Source organism: Pristis pectinata, chromosome 17, assembly GCF_009764475.1.
Source record: "Pristis pectinata isolate sPriPec2 chromosome 17, sPriPec2.1.pri, whole genome shotgun sequence".
NCBI lineage: Eukaryota > Metazoa > Chordata > Chondrichthyes > Rhinopristiformes > Pristidae > Pristis > Pristis pectinata.
Genome location: NC_067421.1, coordinates 36,016,099 through 36,038,832, shown reverse-complemented (window position 1 = coordinate 36,038,832; position 22,734 = coordinate 36,016,099). Strand labels below are relative to the sequence as shown.

Genomic DNA, 22,734 nt, shown 5'->3' with positions numbered 1-22,734 from the left:
GCTGTGGGAAGTGCCCCACGGACTAGACTCTACTAATGGAAAAAGGAAAAATTGACACAAAGAAAGAGCGAGTTAGCTTAAATTGGCCAATTTGATATTGAGTCTTGCAGGCTGCAAGGCGCCCAGATGGACGACGAGGTTGCATTGAGCCTTTTTGTAAGTGTTGGAGGCCACAGAAGAAAAGCCATAGAGTTGTACAGCTCAGGATCAAACCCTTCGGCTCGACTCATGCGTGCCGGCCAAGATATGCTCGTCCGATAAATTAAAGTGACAGGCAACAGAAAGCCCAGGGTCACTCCTGTGGACTGAACACGAGCGCCCCTTAATGCTAACACTCAATCTGCATTAAGTTTTCCCAGTGCGGAGGAGGCCACGTTCTGAAATCCGGATGGAGTACACCGAGTTAGAATAAATGCAAGTGAATCGCTGGATCGCCTGGAATGGATGGTGAAGCGGGAAGAGGTGAATGGACAGATGTTGCAGCTCCTGTGGTTTTATTCCTGGGTTTCCAGCATTGCTTTAAAACCTATTAAAGTGGATAACCTCAGAGAACTCTGCTTTAAACCGTATAAACCCCACAAAACCCTATGAAAAATTACTTTAAAATTCAGAGGCCCCTGAAAAAAGCATTACTTTAAATGTTGAACGCCCCAGGGAATTATTGCTTTAAATTATTAACCTTCTTGCTTTAAATTATTTAAACCATTTTTATTTCAAAAACAAACTTTATTTAAAATAAAAAATATGCAAAAGAGTAAACGGTGCAAAACTCTTAACACTCTTGGTTTCATTTGATCAATGTATTTAGTGTTAACATGCTTCTTTTTTTACAAAGCACCATTGCAATTCATGTAAACCTTATTTTTAATTTCAAAAATAAACTTTGTTCGTAATGTAAATATAGATATAAAGTGTACAAGATGATAAGAGGCATAGATCGAGTAGACATTTTCCCAGGGCAACGATGGCTAACACGAGGGGACATACTTTTAAGGTGATTGGAGGAAGATATAAGGGGGGATGTCAGGGGTAAGTTTTTTTTCCACACAGAGAGTGGAGTGCACTGACTGCAGAGGTTGTAGGGGCAGATGCATCAGAGTCATTTAAGAGACACTGAGACACATGAATGCTAGAGAACTTGGTGGGGGGGGGGCTATGTGGGAGGGAAGGGTTAGATAGATCTTAGAGCAGGATAAAATGTCGGCACAACATTTGTGGGCCGAAGGGCCTGTACTGTGCTGTAATGTTCTATAAAGAACCCTGCGCAAATCTCTTCACATGCTTAGTCTCACTTGGTCAACACGTTAAGTAGTGTTAACATATTTAGTTACAAAGCGCCTTTGCCTCTCATGTGACCCCCTGGGGTGAAACGCCCTTCTGTTGTTTGAGGGGCTTCCCCACCGGACTTAGCCCCTCAATGTCCAGTCGCGGAAGAAGACGAGACTGTGGTCCTTCCTTCCCCACAGAGCCTTTGCATTTGGCTGCACCAAGCTTCAGTACGTTCTTGATGTCTGTGTGTGTGTGTCCCTGGGAATAGCCCGTAAACCATTACTTTGCACCGCCACAGAACTATTTTGTTTTAAAGTGCTGGTGGGTAGGGGCGGCGCACAGATTTGTTGCTGGGATTGTGGGCGTGTTTTATCCCAGTTTGATAGCGTCTGTGCGCTACTGTGGGGTCTGTGTGTGTATCGCTTGGCTGCTGGATACTCTGAGGCGCCGCCGACCTTTGATACATTTCAGCTGAACGTCTGTTACAAGTTAGTGGGTGGGAGCGGTGTGTAGCTGCTCGCTGCAAAGCCCCCGAGAACCATGGCTTCTCGGCTCCCCCTGCGTGTCTACTACGACCTCCTATCCCAACCCTCCAGGGCTGTGCTGATGTTCCTGAAATGTACCGGGATCCCACACGTCGAAAGGCCGGTGGCTCTCCGGAGAGGTGAGAAGTGAGATCAGGCCCGTGTTGCACTGGCTGGGAGTCTGGCACCGTACACGTTCCCCTCTGAGCGCTGGAAGAAGGGGTTAGAGTAAGTGTTAAAAGGCTGCGGAGGGAAGCGAAACGGCGATACTAGGACTGGGGAAATGAGACAAATCAACGTGTTTTAGGTTGCAAAGAGTAAAACAGAGGGAATGTGTGGGGATTTGAAAAAAGTAAACCAGCTCTGGGCTGCCCTTGTGTGCTGAACAGAGGCGTTCTGCAAACCAACACAATTCTCCAGTTCGAGGTTCTTGATGCGTGTGCAGATGACATGGCTTCGCGTTACGGCAAACCGAGATGCGGTCCTTTTTCCGGGAACGCCACCTTCCCCGTAACGCGGGGGTCGCCTGTATTATGTCCCAAGTGCCACAACGGGCCCAGGCGGAGGATGAGGTGCAGTTTTTTTTGAGTCTGGCGTTGTGAGGGCAAGTTAGAGTGGGAATGGGACGGGGAACTGGAAGCTCAGGGCTGCCCTTGTGGGTGGGACAGAGGCGTTCTGTGGTCACCCAATCCATTCTTGGTTTTTCCAGTGTGGTTGGGATAGATGTGAGAATTGGTGGGCTTGTAATGGTTATCGGTCATTAGACCATCCCCTGAGATAGAGATGTGTAATTCAGAATAGAGCTGAATCACGTGATGTTGAGAGTAGGGTAGTAAGGTGTCAGGGAGAGGGAAAAGTGTAAATTGGTAACTTGGTTTATTATTTTCACATATACTGAGGTGCAGTGAAAAACTTGTCTTGCATACCATTCATTCAGTGCAGAATAAAGTGTTACAGTTACAGAGAGTGCAGTGCAGGTAGACAATAAGGTGCAAGGTCATAACGAGGTAGATTGAGGTCAAGAGTCCATTTTATTGTACTAGGGAACCGTTCAATAGTTTTATATCAACGAGATAGAAGCTGTCCTTGAGCCTGGTAGTACGTGCTTTCAGGCTTTTGTATCTTCTGCCAGATGGGAGGGGGGAGGAAGAGAGAATGTCCAGTGGGTGGGTGGGGTCTTTGATTATGCTGGCTGTTATACCAAGGCAGCGAGAAGTGTAGAGTCCGTGGAGGGGAGGCTGGTTTCTGTGATGTGCTGAGCTGTGTCCACAACTAAGCCATGATGCATCCGGATAGGATGCTTTCTATGGTGCATCGATTAAAAATTGGTGAGGGTCAAAGGGGACGTGCTAAATTTCTTTGTGGGTGGGTGTAGCCCAAGGGAAACTGAGCCATCTGAAGCAATCCCCTCTGCCCCCTCCTCTCTGATTACTGCTTGCCTTCAGGTGATGAATTTCTGTTCTATATGTACTTTAGCACAGCATAACTGTGAATGAATGGCATCAGTCAGCACTGAATGAGGCTGTTCTCATCCTTGCAATGGCTTTTTGGGGGGGTCGGGAATATCTAAGAATTAGTCCCCTTTCCTGTTCTTCTGGATATTGGTCTAATTCTCTTGAGTTTCTGGAGATGTGCTGAAAAGGCATTGTCCCCTCTAGCTTTGATTTTCTTTGGCTCTCCTCAATCCTCATTTATTTAATTTGATCAGGTGAGCAGAAAAGTGAGGAGTTTACTAAACTGAATCCAATGCAGAAAGTGCCTGTGATCGTCGACAATGGATTTGTTCTCACTGAGAGGTGAGTACAGTTTGTTTTTTCCATTGGCTGTAAAGGTTGAGTCTTGTTGATGTAAGCATTCCTGGTTGCCTGTACCTTGGCCAACTATTGACGGCTGTACCTAGTCACCGCTTTGGGCATTGCCTGCACTGACACCTAATGCTAGATTACCAATTTTTTAAAATTTCAGTATGAACTTTATTCCTAAAAAATTCTAATGTAGTTAAATTCATAAAATTTGAGTCAACATGACATAATCAAGTAATGTTATTGCATTGGAGACAATGCTGGAATCTGGAGCAACACACGAGATGCTGGGGGAACTCAGCAGGTCAGGCAGCATCTATGGAGGAAAATGGACAGTTGATGTTTCAGGTCGAGACCCTTCATCTGGACTCAATGTTATTCCATTACTTAACATTAACACATCTATTTACAAACTTGGAGTAACTAGTTCATGAGGTTAAACTTTAAACTTTATTTATACAGCACGGTAACACACCCTTCTGGCCCAACGAGCCTGCGCTGCCCAATTACACTCTTGTTAACTTATTAACCTGTATGTTTTTGGAATGTGGGAGGAAACCGGAGCACCTGGAGGAAACCCACGCAGACATGGGGAGAAGGTACAAACTCTTTACTACGGCAGGAATTGAGCCCCGATCGCTGGCATTGTAATAGCGTTATGCTAACCGCTACGCTACTGTGCCTGCCCATGGTACAGAACATAGAACTGTACAGCACAGGAACAGGCCCTTCAGCCCACAATGTCTGCACCAAACATGAGGTCAAATTAAACTAGTCTTTTCTGCCTGTACACGGTCCGTATCCCTCCACTCCCTGCATCTAATGGCCTCTTAAACACCACTGCCGTATCTGCTTCCACCACTTCCTCTGGCAGCCCATTCTAGGCGCCCACCACTCTGTGTTTTTAAAAAAAAACTTGCTCTGCACATCTCCTTTGGACTTTCCCCCTCTCGCCTTAAATGCAAGCCCTCTAGTATTTGACATTTCTACCCTGGGATAAAGACTCTGTCTACTCTATCTATGCCTCTCGTGATTTTATAAACTTCTATCAGGTCTCCCCTCAGCCTCTGACGCTCCAGAGAAAACAACCCAAGTTTGTCCAACCTCTCCTTATAACTCATACCCTCTGATCCAGGCAGCATCCTGTTAAACCTCTTCTGCACCCTTTCGAAAGCCTCCATATCCTTCCTGTAAGGGGCTGACCAGAACTGCTTGCAACATTCTATGTGTGGCCAAACCAAAGTTTTATACAGCTGTAACATGACTTTCCTAATCTTGTACTCAATGCCCCAACACAGATTTTTGTCTAATTTGTGTGCAGTGGCAGGAAGGGCCCTGAACTGTGGTATTTCCCCATGAGGGAGTTGTCCTTCGGAAGCCCCTTTTATCACCACAGTTCATCACAGGCTGCTTTTGAGTCCGGGAAGTGCAGCTTCTCTGCAAGACTAAGTATTTCGGATCACGTTTCCCTGGATAGAACTTCTAGCGGTACAGTCACTCTCTAATGCAGAAAATATAGCTGCAAATGTGGCCACTACTCTTCAAGCAATAATGTGTTTTTTAAAAAAAAAGCACCTGTGAGTGCGCTAAGGGACAGGTAATGGCCAGGACACCAGAGACAAGTGCCAGAGGATTGTTCGCGTCCAATTTAGAGGGTAGATTCCATCTCTGAGAGTGCAGCACCTCCTCAGTGTGGAGCTGGACTATCAGTGTGTATTTTATTGATCTCTGCAGTGGGAGATGAGCACTTGATTCCACTGTGGTAAAAGTGCTGCATAAGGACAAGTTGTTGGAGCAATGGCCTCACTGTAAAGTGATCCCATGAGTTTTGAAAGAACTCCAAAGTTCAACTCCTTGTGTAGCAGACGAACGGATGGTGTTGAGATTTGTTTAAAGCCTGATGCTGCTGTGTAGGTAGGTGAGAATCAGTTCTGAAATTTAGTGGCAGTATGTGACACTGCACAGTGGGACTTAATCGCAGGTGATTGTCGAACTCCTCTCTGGACAAGGCCTTCCAATCTTCAGTAACATAGAAAACAAATGTTATACGCAAATTCCTTGACTTTGGACTCCATACAAGTTGGAAATGGTTGGAGCAAAATTGCTGGAAAAGCAAAACAAAAGCAGCACTGGAAACACATGACAAGTTGGACAGGGTCAAACTCGGGTTTATTGTCATTTGCACAAGTACATGCATGCACGGATGCAATGAGAAACTTACTTGCAGCAGCATCACAGGCACACAGCATCGTACAGGTAGCATTCACAAGAAAAACAAACAACTTTTACAAGAAAGAAAAAAAACAATCTTTTAGTGCAAATAAAAGTGGTCATAGTGTTGCTAAACTGTAGTGATTAGGGTTGTGGCGGTTGGTTCTTGAACCTGGTGGTGTGGGACTTCAGTGGGGAGACAAACTGATCTGATGTTTCAGGTGATGGACACTTCAGAGAAAACAAGGTGGAGGGATCAGAGGAAAGATTTGTTTGCCTTGACCAAAGTTGTCAAGGCAAACAGATCTTAAGTAGTAGTTTTTACGTAGCAGTGTTTTTAAGTAGCAGATTTTAGGTAGTGTTGAAACAAAATGATGGAGACCAATTGAAATGTGATGAATTGAGGATAACAAATTGAACAAAGGCTCATCTGTGAGGGGAAGAGAGGGGAATTTACCTGAAACGGTTAAACTCAGTATTAAATTCTGAGGATTGCAACATGTCTTGTTAGAAGATGAGCTTCTGTTCCTCAAACTTCCACTGAATGTTAGAGCAATGTGGCAGAGAGGAGGGAGTGGGATGGAGATGGGAAGCTCAGGGTTGCCCTTGCAGAATGAACAGGGATGTTTGGCAGAGTGGTTTGCCAGTTTAGAGGAGGCCACATAGTCTTACAGCATGGAAAAAGCAAAAATCTCTCCAAGGGCCCAGCTCGTCCATGCTGACTGTGTTGCCCAGCGAGCTAGTCCCATCTGCTCACACAGCCCTCTCAACCTCTCCTATCCATGTACTTATACAGATGGCTTTTAAACATTGCTAATGTGCCCACCTCAACCACTATTTCTGGCAGCTCATTCCAAATACACACCACCCTTTGTGTGAAGAAGCTGCCCCTGATGTCCCTTTTAAATCTCTTGCCTCTGATCTTAAACCTATGCCCTCTTGTTTTTAGCACTCCCTCCCTGGGGGAAAAGGCTATAAGCTTTTATCTTGTCTATGCCCCTTATGATCTTGTATATTATCTTGTTTCAGGTCATCCCTCAATCTCCTACGTTCTTGGGGAATAAAGTCCTAGTCTATGCAGCCTTGTAGCTCAGGCTCCCAAGTCCAGCCAACATACTAGGAAATCTTTTCTGCGCTCTTTCTAGTTTAATAACATCTTTCCTATAACAGGGTGACCAAAATTGTACACAATACTCCAAGTGAGGCCTCACCAAAACCTTGTATAACTGCAACATAACTTTCCAACTCCTATACTATATGGCCCGACTGATGAAGACCAGCGTGCCAAACACCACCTTCACAATCCTATCTATCTGTGACACCAATCTCAGTGAACTATGCACTTGCATTCCTAGACTTCTCTGTTCCATAACACTCCTAGGGCCTGACTATTCACTGGACAAGTCCTACCCAGGTTTGAGCTCCCAAAATGCAATACCTCACATTTATCTGGATTGAAAGCCACTTGCCAATCCTCAGCCCACATACCTAACTGATGAAGACCCTCCCCCCTGTAATTTTTCATAACCTTCTATACTATCTACATCACCACCTATTTATCATCCACAAACTTATTAACCATGTCTTGTACATTCACATCCAAATTGTTTATATAAATTACATAAACAAAGGTCCTAGCACTGACCCTGTGGCACACCACTAGACACAGGCCTCTAGTCCAGGAAACAACCCTCAACCGTCACCCTCTGCTTCCCACCACTGAGCCAATTATGAATCCAATAAGCTATGTCCTCCTGGATCCCATGCGATTGAACCTTCCAGACTAGCCTGCTATGAGGGACCTTGTCAAAGGTCTTGCTAAAGTCCATATAGACAACATCCACTGCCCTACCCTCATCTATCCTCTTGGTTACCTCCTTGAAGCACTCCAAGAGATTTGTCAGACACAACTTTCTATGCACAAAATCATGCTGAATGTCCTGAATCAGACCCTGTCTCTCCAAATATTGGTAGATCCTGAACCTCGGAATCCCTTCCAGCGATTTACCCACCGATGTTAGACTCACTGGCCTGTAGTTTCCTGGTGTGTTTTTGCTACCCTTTTTAAACAATGGTACCACATTAGCCACTCTCCAGTCCTCCAGAACCTCACCTGTGTCCTGAGATAAAGCAAAAATCTCTCCAAGGGCCTCTGCAATTTCTTCTCTGGCTTCCCACAAGGTCTGAGAATGCACCAGGTCAGGCCCTGGGGATTTATCCACCTTAATGCACTTCAGAGTCTCCAATACTTCCTCCCAGCTAATTGATATGTGGTCCAAGACGACATCACTCATTTCCCTCGCCTCTATTTTCTCCACAGTTAAAAACTGAAGAGAAATATTCACTAAAAATCTCTCCCATTTCCTTTGCTTCCACACACATCCTGAGCACTGAATGGGAAGTGAATTGCTTCCGCCCCTGGGTGGTGGGAAAGGAAGAGATGAAAGGGCGGATGTTGCATCTCCTACAGTTTTTTTGGAAAAGTGTTATAAGAAGGGGAGTGGTTGGTGAAGATGAAATAATGGACTAAGGGCTCGGAGGGACTTGTCCCTTCTGAATGCTGAAGAGGGAGGGAAGATATGGTTGGTGGTGGAATCTCATCAGAAGTGGCAGAAATCATGGATGACGATCTGTTGAATGCGGAGGCTGCTGGGATAGAACCATAGAACCATACAGCACAAAACAGGCCCTTCGGCCCACCATGGAAGGTCAGGTCCGGGACCTTCTGGCAGGGAGATGAGGAAGAGGAGTGTGTGGGTAGAAGTGTAGGAAATAGAGGCTATACAGTTGTGGGCCCTGTTAACTATGATAAGAGAGGAAGCCAGAGTTTAGGAAAAAGGCCCTGGTGCAGAAAATCTTGTCATCAGAGCAGATAGGACCGAGATGGAGAAATCAGGAAAATGGATTAGAGTCATTCGTGGGAGCAGGTGTGGTCAAGATAGCTGTGGAAGTTGGTGGACTCATAGATATTGGTCATTGTCCAATTAAACATAAGAAATAGGAGCAGGAGTAGGCCATTGAGCCTGCTCCACCATTCAAGATCAGGGCTGATCTGGCCATGGACTCAGTTCCACCTACCTGCCTTTTCCCCATAACCCTTAATTCCCCTACTTTGCAAAAATATAATTAACTGTTTCTTAAATGTATTTAATGATGTAGCCTCTACTGCTTCCCTGGGCAGAGAATTCCACAGATTCACTACTCTTGGGGGGTGGGGGGAGGCAGTTCCTCCTCCTCTCCATTCTAAATCTATTTCCCGGAATCTTGAGGCTATGTCCGCTAGTTCTAGTCTCACCTACCAGTGGAAACAACTTTCCTGCTTCTATCTTATCTATCCCTTTCATAATTTTATATACTTCTACAAGATCCCATCTCATTCTTATGAATTCCAGCAAGTGTAGTCCCAGGCGACTCAATCTCTCCTCATAGGCTAACTCCTCTCATCTCTGGAATCAACCTGGTGAACCTTCTCTGCACCGCCTCCAAAGCCAGTATATCTTTCCTCAAGTAAGGAGACCAGACCTGCACGCAGAACTCCAGGTGCGGCCTCACCAGTACCCTGTACAGTTGCAGCATAACCTCCCTGCTCATAAGTTCAATCCTCCAGCAATGAAGGCCGGAGATGGAGATAGAGATGAAAAGAAAGGGAATGTAAGAGTCCAAAATGGACCGGGTAAAGAATGGTACAATGTGATCTGAGTGCAGGAAGCACCACAAATAACTTCCCCTGGCAGCTCTGGTTTCCTCCTGCATCCCAGGGGGATGTGGGTTGGCTGCTGTAGAATGCCCCTAGTGTGTGGCTGAGTGGTGGAATCTGGAGGGAATTTTTTTATTTTTTAATTTATTTTCATTTATGGGAATTGGGATAGCATAAAATGGGATTAATGTAAATGGTGCTTGATGATCGGTATGGACTCGGTGGGCCGAAGGGCCTTTTTTCCAGGCTGTATCTCTCTCTCTCTCTGGTTACCGAATTCTCCATTAAAGGTTCCTCCTCTTTAATTGATCCAGGTTTCTTTAAACCCCTCAATTTAACCTCCTGTCAATCTCCTCTGTCCAAAGGCAAAGGATGGAAGCCCAGTGGGGGGAAGAAACAGGAAGGCACAGCGAGTAGTTAGGAAGCTAATGGAACATTGATGTTTATTCCCAGGGTAGGGGAGTCTAAAGTTAGAGGGCGTAGGTGTAAGGTGGGAGAGGAAAGATTTAAAGGGGACCTGAGGCAACCTTTTTACACAGAGGGTGGTGGGTATATGGAATGAACTGCCAGAGGAGGTGGTAGAGGTGGATACAATGACACAGATTAAATGACACTTGGACAGGTACATGGATGGGAAAGGTTGAGAGGGATATGGGCCGAATGCAGTCAAATGGGATCAGCTCGAGTGGGCAACATGGTCAGTGTGGATGAGTTGGGCCAAGGGCCTGCTTCAGCTCTGTATGACTATAAGTTATCAATAAAATAGAAAGAACTGAGGGAGAAGGCCTGAATATTGGTTTATTATTGTCACTTGTACTGAGGTACAGTGGAAGAACTTGTCTTGCATACTGTTTGTACAGATCAATTTATTACAGAGTGCATTAAGGTAGTACAGGGTAAAAACAATAACAGAATACAGAGTAAAGTGTCACAGCTACAGGGAAGTGCATTGCAGGTAGACAATAAGGAGTAAGGTCATAACAAGGTTGATTGAGATCAAGTCCATTACATCATATAAGGGAACCGTTCAATAGTCTTATCACAGTGGAATGGAAACTGTCCTTGAGCCTGGTGGTACGTGCCCTCAGGCTCCTGTATCTTCTGCCTGATGGGAGAGGGAAAAAGAGAGAATGACCTGGGTGAGTGGGGTCCTTGATTATGTTGGCTGCTTCACCAAGGCAGCGAGAGGTATAGACAGAGTCCATGGAGGGGAGGCTGGTCTCCATGATGCGCTGGGCTGTGTCAACAACTCTCTGCAGTTTCTTGCAGTCCCGGGCAGAGCAGTTGCCGTACCAAGCCACGGTGCATCCAGATGGGATGCTTTCTATGGTGCATTGATAAAAGTTGGTGAGTGTCAAAGGGTACATGCCAAACTTCTTTAGCCTCCTGAGGAAGTAGAGGTGCTGGTGAGCTTTCCTGGCCATGGTGTCTGAATAGGACTGGAACAGGAACTATTCCATGTGCCCAACAAAGTATCAGGCATGGATTGGGTTGTTTCTATAACCACATTTATTGCCGTGGAGATGAGGTTGTCGTTCAATGTATGAAGTTGTTCAGCCAGGTGAAGAAGACTGGCAGTGGAATGGGCCTCTGTTCAAGGGCGAGGTGACGAGCTTGCAGACTGTCCTGCTGCGGGATGGAGATGTAAAGGGATTGGACATCTGTGGTGAAGATGAGCCAGTTGGGACGAGGACAGTTGAAATTGCCAGAGTGGCAGAGGGCATCCGAAGTTAAGTAGGAAAGGACAGGACAAGGGGAGAAAGTCAAGGTTTGAAGAAGTAAGTTCTGTAGGGCAAGAATGGGCAGAAACAATAGGTCTGCCTGCTTGTGATTTTGGGGAGGTAAAGGTGGGCTCTACATGATTGGGGCACTACAGAGACAGAAGATCCCCAAGAAGATGAAGTCATTTATTGTGTGGGGGAATAATTGCCCCATGGTCTATTGGTTGCTGTGAAGGGGTGTCTTAAAGTTGATGTTTGGCTTCTCCGACATAGATGTCAGTTCACCAAATCACTACCTTTGTCAGTAAGTTTGATGACAATGGGGCTGGTTCTCAGTGGAATGCTGCAAGCACGGAGGGGTGTGGGTTAGAGTGAGTAAGAAAAATTGGGACTGTACATTTTACGTCAACAGTCACGATGAATAGATCTAGAGAGGGTAAGAGGCTGGAAGGAGGGGTCCAGCTAGATCGGGAAATCAGGAGATGGGTGAAAGGGTGCACAGTCTGGGATGAGGACTCCACGCCAAACAAATGGACACAGAGGCAAAGGATCAACATCATGTTGAGCTCTGAATTCCTTAAGATGGGTGTGATGATCTGTCAGCATGGCACACAAGACAAAAGCTTTCCATTGTATCTCCATACATGTGACAATAATAAACCAATACCAAGCTGAGGCCACTGCACATAGTGGAATGTGGAAGGATTTCCCTTTTTAATGGTCACCTCATTATAGGAAGGATGTGGAAGCGTTGGAAAGGGTGCAGAGGAGATTTACCAGGATGCTGCCTGGTTTAGAAAGTATGCATTATGAGGAGAGACTAAGGGAGCTAGGGCTTTACTCTTTGGAGAGAGGAGGATGAGAGGAGACATGATAGAGGTGCACAAAATATTAAGAGGAATAGATAGAGTAGACAGCCAGCACCTCTTTCCCAGGGCACCAATGCTCAATAGGGCATGGTTTTAAAGTAATGGGTGGGAAGTTCAAGGGAGTTACCAGAGGAAGATTTTTTACCCAGAGAGTGGTTGGGGCATGGAATGCGCTGCCTGGGATGGTGGTGGAGGCAGGTACGTTGGTCAACTTTGAGATTATTAGATAAGCATATGGAGGAATTTAAAATGGAGGGATATGTTGGGGGAAGGGGTTAGATAGTCTTAGGGGAGGTTTAAAGGTTGGCACAACATTGTGGGCTGAAGGGCCTGTATTGCGCTGTGCTCTTCTATGTTCTATGAAAATGACACATCTTTACTGTTGGAGATTGTCAATAAGAGCCGAAAATGTTGGACACAAACAGCAGGAGGTTAGATGTACGGGACAAAAGGTGACGGTGGCTCCTGAATTTAAATGAGGTGGAAGAACAACAAGCAGGAAAGGTAAGATTGCACCATGTAATACGTGGGCATCTGGTCATGCTGATGGAATTAAGTTTAAATGCAGAAAGCAATCTCTCTGCTTCTTTCACTGAATGTGAGGATTTTGGTTGCAGTGTGGCCATCTTGAAGTACCTGGCAACAAAGTATGACGTCCCTCAGTTCTGGTATCCTCGAGACGTGTTTCTCCGGGCAAAGGTGGATGAATACCTGGCATGGCAGCACCTCAATGTGAGGCTTCATGCAGCTAAAGTCTTCATCCTGGAGGTCTGTATTAAAGCAGAAAACCTTTCATTTATAAAGCAGCTTTTGTTTTATTCGTGGGTCCCCCAGACATCACAAAGTGCTTTACAGCCAATGACTCATTTGTGAAGTGTAGTCACTGTTGAACTGTAGGAAAAACGAGTCAGTTTATGCACAGCAATTCCCACTAACAACACTGTGATCGTGACTAGATAATTTGTACGAATGACGTTGACCAGGATGTTCTTGGGATCTCCTTTCTTCAAGATCTTTTATATCCATCTGAGAGAGCAACGTGGACCTCAGTTCAGTGTTCCTAACTATGCAGCACTTCATTACCATGCACTGGGTCTTGAGAGACTCAAGCACAAGTATCCAGGATAAAGCAGAGGTGTAGGTAGAATGACTACAATGTATTAGAGAACTTTTTGTCAGTGTACTTCCTGAGTTGTGATTTATCTCCAATAGTTGTATTGAAGGAATGTCAATTCAGGGAAAAGCATATCAGGATATTTGTTCCAGGGAGCATTAGTAACGATAACTGTTAAATGATGCTATGAGAAGGAAGAGCAACCTTCGAAGCCAACAAGTGTGCAGAATTAGAGGAAAATGAAGAAAATGGAAAGAGGGGCAGTGACACCCAAAGCCCGATCTGCCATCTGGAACCGCCTGTCCTGAATGTGGAAGAACTTTCAGAGCCAAGATTGGACCCGTAAGCCACTTGAGAGCCCTTAATAGATCAACGGAACGAAGACCATCATCCTCGACCTCGAGGGATAGCCATGACGACGACGAATAACAATAACTGTTAAATGATGCTGTGTTACTCTATTTAAGGGCAGGGTGGAAGTTGAAGGCAAAGGTGATGAAATTGGCAAGTTCTGCCCAAGTGCAGGCAGCAGCACCAATGCAGTTGATGTAGTGGAGAAAGAGTTGGAGGCAGTGATGTGCCAGAATAGGCTTGGAACAAGGACTGTTGTACGTAGCTATCTAAAAGACAGGCATAGCCAGGCCCCAGACCCCTTTGACCAGCAGAAAGTGGGAAGAATCGAAAGAGAAGTTGTTGAGATCAAGGATGAGTTCTGCCGAGCATAATGTAGTCCCTCCATCTACCCTGTTGAGAATTTTGCATGTATCAATGAAACCACCTCTCGTTCTTGTAGACTTGAGCACAAAGGCCTAAGAATGCTTTCAGCAACTGTGTGTCCACTCGTGTGATAAGTAAGTACAGAAATAGCTTGGGTGGACTCTCTTAGAATCGGGGTCCACGTGTTAGATGCTCAGTGTCCAGTAGACTCTCCTGAATTGGGGAAATTCCACATTTGACTAAATGGTAAAGTCATCTTAAGTGGAGTAGAGATTGTAAGAAAGGGAGTGTACAGAGCACAGACTGCAGTGCCTCCAGGAAATATCTGCTGATCAAATTATATTTCGGGGTTCAAGTTGTTAATGGGAGGTAACAGGATTATTTGTTGAGTTCTGGTTTGTATAGTTAGCATGTGGTGTACATACAGGATTTCTCTACACCCTTCTAATGAATGTAATACTGCCACTGGGTAAAAATACACGACTCAAGGCCTTGTTTCTTAACACAGGAGCTAGTGTTTGCAATTTCCAAATGGATGTGTATGAGATCAGAGTGGGAAGATGTTTGAGACAAATTAATGGAAAAGCAATTTGACTTTAGTAATAAGAGTGAGACACATACAGTAAGGCAGATGATTTGAGTTGTAGGATGTAGCAGGATTTCTACATGTGCCTGAAAGGGGTCACTTGCTGTCCAGATCCTACCAGTTTTACTCTACCAGGGTCAGTGAATACCACCCAGTATCAGATTCATTTCCCTTTGAATTTATCTGGTGTTACACTAATGTCATGAGGCAATACAGTGCATGATCCTAATAAGCTAACTGACTATGCTTTAATGTTCCCTCCTATTTTGCCCTTCCCATTCTAGGTCTCACCATGTCTCCTATGGCAACACAAGGCCGCAGCTATTGGAATCTGGAGCAAAAAAACAGTTGTTGAGGATTGTGTATTGTCCTAGATTCCTCAACACTCCCTTTTTAACACAGACTAAGCATTGTTAAAGGTGTGGGTGCAGATTGCCTGGCAGGTAAAGCCATAGGAGATGTGGAGCACAACACATTGCTGGAGGAACTCAGCAGGTCGGGCAACGTTTCCGGTGGAGACCCTTCATCCGGACTCCAGTCCTCCCATTTTTGCTCCCTTTTCATCAGCCTTTCTTTTTTCCCCTCCCTCGTCCGCTTCACCCACCTGCCTCGATCTCCCAACTCCAGTTGGCTCCATCTACCCATCATCCTTCAGCCCTCCTTGGTCCACCTACTGGCCCCATCACACACCCTTCCTCCTCTCCTTACACTGGCTGTTTTCCCTCTGTACTCCTGATGCAGGGTCTCAACCCGAAATGTTGACGATTCCTTTTCCCCCACAGATGCCCCTCAATCAATCGAGTTTTGAGTCCCTCTTATACTTTGCTCCTGATTCCAGCATCTGTAGTCTCGTCTTCAAGAATCTTGACACTTCAGAAAAGCAGCCTACCTGCTCGATTTCCCCCATTGACCATCCTAAACATTCATTTGAAAGTCGACTTCATTGTCAATATGCACAAGTCCATGTGTGCACGGGTGCAATGAAAAACTTACTTGCAGCAGCGTCACAGGCACATAGCATTAGATACACAAAGAACACAATTAGAACAAAAGTCCATTGTAGTGCAAAGTGATCACAGTTAAAAAAATTTATCCACCGAACCCCTAATGACCTCAGTTTTTCAACCTTTCTGGTGTTAGGGGAAGAACGCGCAAACTCCACACACAGCGCCAGAGGTCGGGATCTAACCAGTTGCTGGATTCTGTCTACTCCTACTGCATAGTGGTTGGAGTTATTCACCCTGGCTCCAGCAGCATCTACCAAACCTGTGACCACCACCACCAAGGGTAGCTGGCATGTGGGTACACAGTTGCCTGCAGGTTCCCTCCCCAAAATCTTGACTTGGAAATGTATCACTTTAGTCATTGTTGCTGTGGTGAAGTCCTGAACCTTCCTTTCCACTCCAGGAGAACTGAAACAGTTCAAGAAGGTGGCTTACCATTACCTTTCAAGGTAGCCTATAAATACTGGCCTTGCCAACAATACCAAGACATCAAAATCTCCTTCCCCATCATTTTGGTATTACTTCTGCCAGCTTTCATGGAGAACTAAACTGCAACCCATCAGTGCCTTTTACGTTGTCTTTAAACTTTTGGAACCTACTTGTGCAGGTTTTGATTCCCAACATGTCAGGCCAGCCAGTGGATAAGGTCAAGTTGAACAAGGCTCTGACTGAATTAAACTCAACTTTGGACGTTTTAGAATCGATGTTTCTGAAGAACCAGCCCTTCCTTTGTGGTGAGGAGATTACGGTAGGAGATCTGTCAGCCATCTGTGAACTAATGCAGGTAAGGTATTCAGATACCTTACTCAAAGCTAATCTTGTAGTATGCAGAGTGAAACTATATGCTTGTAGGACTACGGACTGGTAATATAACCCAAATACAATTGTGAAAGGTTTTAGGAACAGACCTTGGGTAAATGTATTGGTTTGTTATTGTCACTTGTACGGAGATACAGTGGAAAAACTTGTCTTGTGTACTGATCGTACAGGTCAATTCATTACACAGTGCATTGAGGTAGTACAGGGTAAAAACAATAACAGTAAAGTGTCACAGCTACAGGGAAGTGCATTGCAGGTAGACAATAGGGTGCAAGGTCAAACAAGGTAGATAGTGAGGTCAAGAGTCCATCTCATCATACAAGGCAACTGTTCAATAGTCTTATCACAGTGGGATAGAAGCTGTCCTTGAGTCTGGTGGTGTGCCCTCAGGCTCCTGTATCTTCTGCCTGATGGGAGGAGAGAAGAGAGAATGACCTGGGTGGGTGGGGTCTGATTATGCTGGCTGCTTCACCAAGGCAGCAACAGGTATAGACAGAATCCATGGAGGGGAGGCTGGTTTCTGTGATGTGCTGGACTGTGTCCACAACTCTCTGCAGTATCTTGCAGTCCTGGGCAGAGCAGTTGCTATACCAAGCTGTGGTGTATCGATAAAAATGGATGAGTGTCAAAGGGGAAACATGACAAATTTCTTTTAACCTCCCTAGGAAGTAGAGGCACTGGTGAGCTTTCTTGGCCGTGGCATCTATGTGGTTGGACCAGGACAGGGTTTTGGTGATGTTCACTCCTAGGAACTTAAAGCTCTCAACCCTCTCGACCTCAGCACCATTGATATAGACAGGTGCATGTACACTGCCCCCTTTCCTGAAGTCAATGACCAGCTCTTGTTTTGCTGACATTGAGGGAAAAGTTGTTATCATGACACCATGTTACTTAGCTAGCTAGCTTGCTGTACTCTAACTCATTATTTGAGATATGGCCTACTACGGTGGTATCATCTGCAAACTTGTAGATGGAGTTAGAGCAGAATCTGGCCACGCAGTTCCAAGTATATGTAGAGGGCTGAGGACGCAGCCTTGTGGGGCACAAGACTAGTCAATAAACAATAGTCTAACATGAGTATCTTTACTGTCCAGATGCTCCAGAGATTTGTAGGGCCAGGGAGATGGTATCCGCTGTAGACCTGTTTCAGCAGTAGGCAAATTACAGTGGGTCAGTTGTCTGGGAGGCTGGAGTTAATGCTTGCAATGACCAGCATCTCGAAGCACTTCATGATGGTGGATGTCAGAGCCACTGGTCGGTAGTTATTAAAATATACCACATCATTAGAGATGGCAGACAAGTTTAAAATTCATGGGATCCAACATTTTTATTTAAAAAAGCATCAAGTGTAAAAACACGATAGTCACAGTAAACCTTGGCTTCTGAGCACCCCACCACAAACTTTGAAAATGTAAATAATTCCAGTTTGAGATAACTGACATTTAGCATCTAGGAAGGTGCTTTCCTGTAACAATTCACAAACTGGGCTTAATGAGTTTAAGGGGTATAACAACATGACTACACCATGTTCTGGGTGTGTGGCCTTGTCCCTTCCATTCATTTGTTCAGGAGTTCCTGCCTCAACTCCAACTTTATTTCCTCATTTCACTCAGCATTGTAACCGCCCTGGTTTGCTGAAGTCTAGCATGCTGCTTCATTTGCCTGCACCAAATGTAATTGGGGTAAAGGGCCTTAGCCACAGTCTATAGTTAGTTACAGAAGAGATCTGAAGAACACTTGAACTCTGCTGTAGAAGTTAGAAATATTGCAATTCTAACAATTTCTCCACAATTAGTGATGCTATCATGCTGCTACTCAAGTTGTACTGACTAGGTTACAACTAAATGTTTAATGTTTTGAATAATTTGTATCTGTTTAAATTCAGCCGCTTGGAGCTAATCGTGACATACTTAAAGATCGTCCGAAGTTGGTTGCCTGGCACAACAGAGTACGCTCATTTGTAGGAAAACCATTTGATGAGGTGCATTCCTTCCTTTATCAACTGAGAAATAAAGCCAGACTTTAAAGCTTAACCACCTTAAAATTCAGCAAATTTCACTGGGACTCTTGGTATTATTAATTCATTCTTCTAAACTAGGCCTTTTTAAGCAGTTAAATTTGTGAAATGTACTAGTAGCTTTAATAGCATTAAGCACCTATTTTCAGAAAACTTTCTGGCATACTGGTTTAACATTAACAAGGTAGAATCAACTCTAACAGAACATATGGTGAAGAGTGAACTCAGCTGTTACTATTGGAAAAAGCTGCCTCAATAAATATTTTCAATTGATTTAAATACATTACTTTGGTTTCATTAACAGCTCACCTGAAGTATATTCTGTGCTCCAGTGTAGAAATTGAAGACACTGAACAGAGGACAGAGGTTTCCACCGGTACCCTTATCCACACAGAGGACCCAGCCCAGTTTGTTATTGAACTTCATTTAAATGAGTGGAAGCAGATTTAATAACTTTAAAAAATATATTCTATATATAGTTGCAAGAGGCAAAAGGAGTGTTAATCAGAAGGGCAGTCCCCCCAGAGCTGACACAGGAACAATGGGCCAAATGACTTCTTCCTGTGCTGCATCAGGCCACAATTTTGAAAACTGCCTGTCAGCTCTGAGCTGCAGTCACTGAAGCCCACTACTGTTGAAGGATAAACAGCAGAACTGATTCCCCCAGCTAGACTGAGCTACTGATCTGCACATTAAAGTATGTATGTCGAACTGTGTGCAGGCAGTAAGTTCTGAAATAGACTTGAGTAGCAATTTGATTCCTTGCCATTCTGTTTTGTAAAGGATTTACCAGTAAGCAACAATAACCACTTTGATACTAGGAAACATTTTATTTTGTCCAAATATAAAATTCAAAGGTGTAATTACCTTAGAAATTTCTTGATTCATACAAAATGAATTAGCCTTATAAAACAAACAACCTTCCCCAAAAATACACCCAAGTGAACCTAAAATAGATAAAACAGCAAATGAAGTTATTATTTACTTTACAATTAGGATTCGACAAGTCAAGACCCCCTCAGATTGTGGGGCTGAAGTTACTTAAATTCAAATTATTCACTGAAATTCTATGGGCAAGCAACTTGGACTACAATGTACTGGGATTAGACATGTCATTGAGCAACCCCTGGATCTACAGTCACATAACACCTACCATGAGGTGCATGAGAGAATGGGGCTGTGGAAAGTCAACTATTTCAAACCCTGTACGATTATGCTAAAGTTAACTTTTTACCAATTTGTGTTTAGTTACACTGAATCCAGCTATGTTGTATTGCCACAGCTCTATTCTACAGTGCAAGTACAGAGACACATCTTCCCTAGCACTGATGGACACAGCACTGTGGTATTTCAATGATCCTCAAGGATAAAAAGGGTCCTTAACCATCTAAGGGAGTAGCAGCTGGAAGGTGTGACCAATTATCAATTTTTAATTCAAAATAAAACTTGAAAGTAGCAAGGCTCGAGGGACACAATAGATCAAACCTCCATGTTTTCAAAACACAGCTCAAAATGCATTTAAATACATTCCTATTTCCCTCATGCTAAGTTCTGTACACTCCAATTTGTTTCAAATCTCCCAGCTTAATGCATTATTAAATTGGCATGGAGGGGAAAACGATAATGGCCAAATAATCCACTACCCCAAACAGAAAAAAGTTCTCCAACCACACTTCTTATTCTTCCCCCAAACCAACATTCAGTTCATCACAATGACTATGCAGCAAAATCACATTGAAGGTTCCAACAATACAGAATGTCCAAAAAGAAATCATCCAAGGCAAGTTCACACTTTGCTCCAAAGGCAGTTTATCTGCAACAAAAGCAGAATAACAAAACAAATAGAAAATCATATCAAAAGGCTCAAGAATGCAACTGGTGCAGATATTAAAAAAAAACTAATTCCCTGATTATGGCCAAAAGTAATTATTCATTTTACTTTGTTTGTGCTACACTAAATTAAAACTTTTTGAACAGCGGCTAAATATTTTGGACATGAGTTCAGTATCAAAACAAAAATCACCAACGATATAACACTGCAAATGGAATCTCAATGCCATATCTCAGATATGTACAATAAACATTCTCAAAACTGGTCCTTTGATTAGGTTTCAATCATACTGTATTATTTTCAAAACAATTTAACATACTTTGTTCTTACCTCTTTGCTACCTTAAATGTACATTGTACAGGCAGAACCATCAGATAGCATAACTACTTAACTCAAAAGGTATTGCCAATTAATTCAAACTTGACCAGAAAGCTTTGGAACCGGTCTAACAGGATGAATTACCCACCAGTTGCTGTCAAAGGAAAAGAGTGAACCCACACAAATGAAGCTACAGGTGCACGGCAGGGATACAAAGAGGATTGAGGAGAATCAAAAACTCAAGAGGAAAGCTGCTATTCCAAGAATAGTAATTGGGGTTTAAGTGAAGTCCATGCTGGTGGGGAGCTATTCAATCAGTATGAATAAGTACATGTTTACCCAGTTTCACAGGTATGCATGTTGCAATACGTCATTGTGACAGGTTAAAATAATTATTATCAAATATCAGAAGGCAGCAATAGGCTGTGTTAATGTCACCTCAGAATGTTCCTACTGCTTTACAAAGTTTATAGGATCATTCAAGTGAATGAGTGCTGGGAATATGCCTCCAATATTGAGCTCGGGGAAAAAAAAATGCCTCCAGTATGTTGAAGTCCTTTTGGCACAAGGAACAGAATTTACACTATCTAATTTAATCTGTAAATACTGCATTACATTTACAAAAACTGACTGGATTCATGATTTACCTACTCCTCTCCATACCTATTTCTGCCTCTCTTGCCGTCTTGAAACATGTCATTCAGCAAGAGCAGTCTACATCAGGACAGCAAGTGCCAGGCTGGTAGAGAAAGGATTAGCATCATCTAGCATAGCCCAAGCTCCACATACCCCCAGCGCCATATACCCCCTCCAGCAGAGGTTAATCCTCGGAAAACAACAGACATTCACCTCCACTTGCTCAGCACTAAGCAGCAAAGGTAACAGTAATGACCTCCTGCGAACCTGCCTCAACTATTTAACTGCTACCAAAAACCAAAGCAGTTTACCTTGGGTTCCTCATGATTTGTATGGCTCAGAACAACAGATGGTGGATACACCTCTTTAAAACACTGGTGTACCAATACAAAGAAAAGACATTTACAAGGGCAACTTCTCACTTACAAAATGGTGTATAATTAAAATGACGGGCAAAAAAAAAACTTGAGGAAACCTCCAGCCTCCACCAGACATTAAAGTGCCTTTGCCTTCACCATCTAGGGCTAAAGGCTGCTGTCAGAAATTAAACCTTTGGGATCCAGCCCGCATGGCCAATTGACAGCTCACATCAACTATTACCAGCAGCAGTGATGAAAGTGGTTATTTATCCTAATTTTTCTCATGTCATGAAATCTAGTCAATTTTCCCACCTCAACCTTTCAAGCAGTAGTGCAACACTTAGCATCATGTTTACAGCTCACTTCCCCCCCCCCCCACCCAATCACAACTTTTTATCACTATAACCTGTGTAAAGGCAACACTAAGTTCTTTAGACAGTCTTATTTGTACTAAATTTGATCCCTCATGAATTTAACCTTTCAATACCTTAATGCAGAAAGCATGCGAAAGGTAAAATAAAAATCTATTCAACAGGACTGCAAATTATCTTCCATTGCAATCTCCCAATAGAATGGTACGAAACCAATTAGAAATATTTGAATTTCAAACATGACAATTATAGAAACATTTCTAGATACACTGATAGAATAAACCAATATTTAAAAAAAAAATTCTCATGTAAAATGGACTTAAAGGTGTCCAGAAATAAATCAAGTAGAATTAGTTGCTTGGTTCCACACACAAGTGGGAGGTAAATGTTACATTGCATCCACTCGTTTCCTTACTCCTGAGCAGCCTTATTGTTCAGAGCAGAATGTGTGGGACGTTTAGCAGGCGAGGGGCAGTCCTCTTCATGTGTTCTTTTTCTACTTGTTGATGGCTAAAAACAAAAATTACTTGGTTAATTAAGCCCCTGCCATCCATACCCTAACCAAAGATAAGACAAGATCTTTATTAGTCACATGTACATCGAAATACAGTGAAATACATCTTTTGCGTAGAGTGTTCTGAGGGCAGCCCGCAAGTGTCGCCACGCTTCTGGCGCCAACACAGCATGCCCACAACTTCCTAACCCGTACGTCCTTGGAACGTGGGAAGAAACCGGAGCACCCAGAGGAAACCCACGCAGACACGGGGAGAAAGTACAAACTCCTTACAGACAGCGGCGGGAATTGAACCCGGGTCTCTGGCGCTGTAAAGCGTTACGCTAACCCCTACACTACCGTGCCTGCTCTGGTT

The 22,734-nt window shown here is 43.9% G+C and overlaps 2 protein-coding genes across 2 annotated transcripts in view; one reads left to right on the top strand and one right to left on the bottom strand.

Annotated features, from left to right (window-relative positions):
- Nucleotides 1-1,669: 1,669 nt before the first annotated feature.
- gstt2 (glutathione S-transferase theta 2) lies at nt 1,670-18,593 on the top strand. Its single transcript, XM_052032037.1, has 5 exons — nt 1,670-1,933; nt 3,502-3,589; nt 12,711-12,861; nt 16,122-16,298; nt 18,219-18,593. Exons 1-5 carry the CDS (start codon nt 1,810-1,812, stop codon nt 18,357-18,359), a joined length of 681 nt encoding a protein of 226 aa, XP_051887997.1. The 5' UTR covers nt 1,670-1,809; the 3' UTR covers nt 18,360-18,593.
- Nucleotides 18,594-18,919: 326 nt separating this feature from the next.
- chek2 (checkpoint kinase 2) overlaps nt 18,920-22,734 on the bottom strand; it is a 33,201-nt gene continuing 29,386 nt past the window's right edge. The window contains exon 14 of the mRNA XM_052032035.1: nt 18,920-22,375. Within this exon, the coding sequence (XP_051887995.1) occupies nt 22,277-22,375 (99 nt within the window). The 3' untranslated portion in view covers nt 18,920-22,276. The remainder of the gene's footprint in view (nt 22,376-22,734) is intronic.

Coding starts and splice junctions, on each gene's coding strand:
- gstt2 (XM_052032037.1), top strand. CDS start 1,810: ATGGCTTCTCGGCTCCCCCTGCGTGTCTACTACGACCTCCTATCCCAA. Junction 1,934..3,501: donor GCCGGTGGCTCTCCGGAGAG/GTGAGAAGTGAG, acceptor TAATTTGATCAG/GTGAGCAGAAAAGTGAGGAG. Junction 3,590..12,710: donor GGATTTGTTCTCACTGAGAG/GTGAGTACAGTT, acceptor TTTTGGTTGCAG/TGTGGCCATCTTGAAGTACC.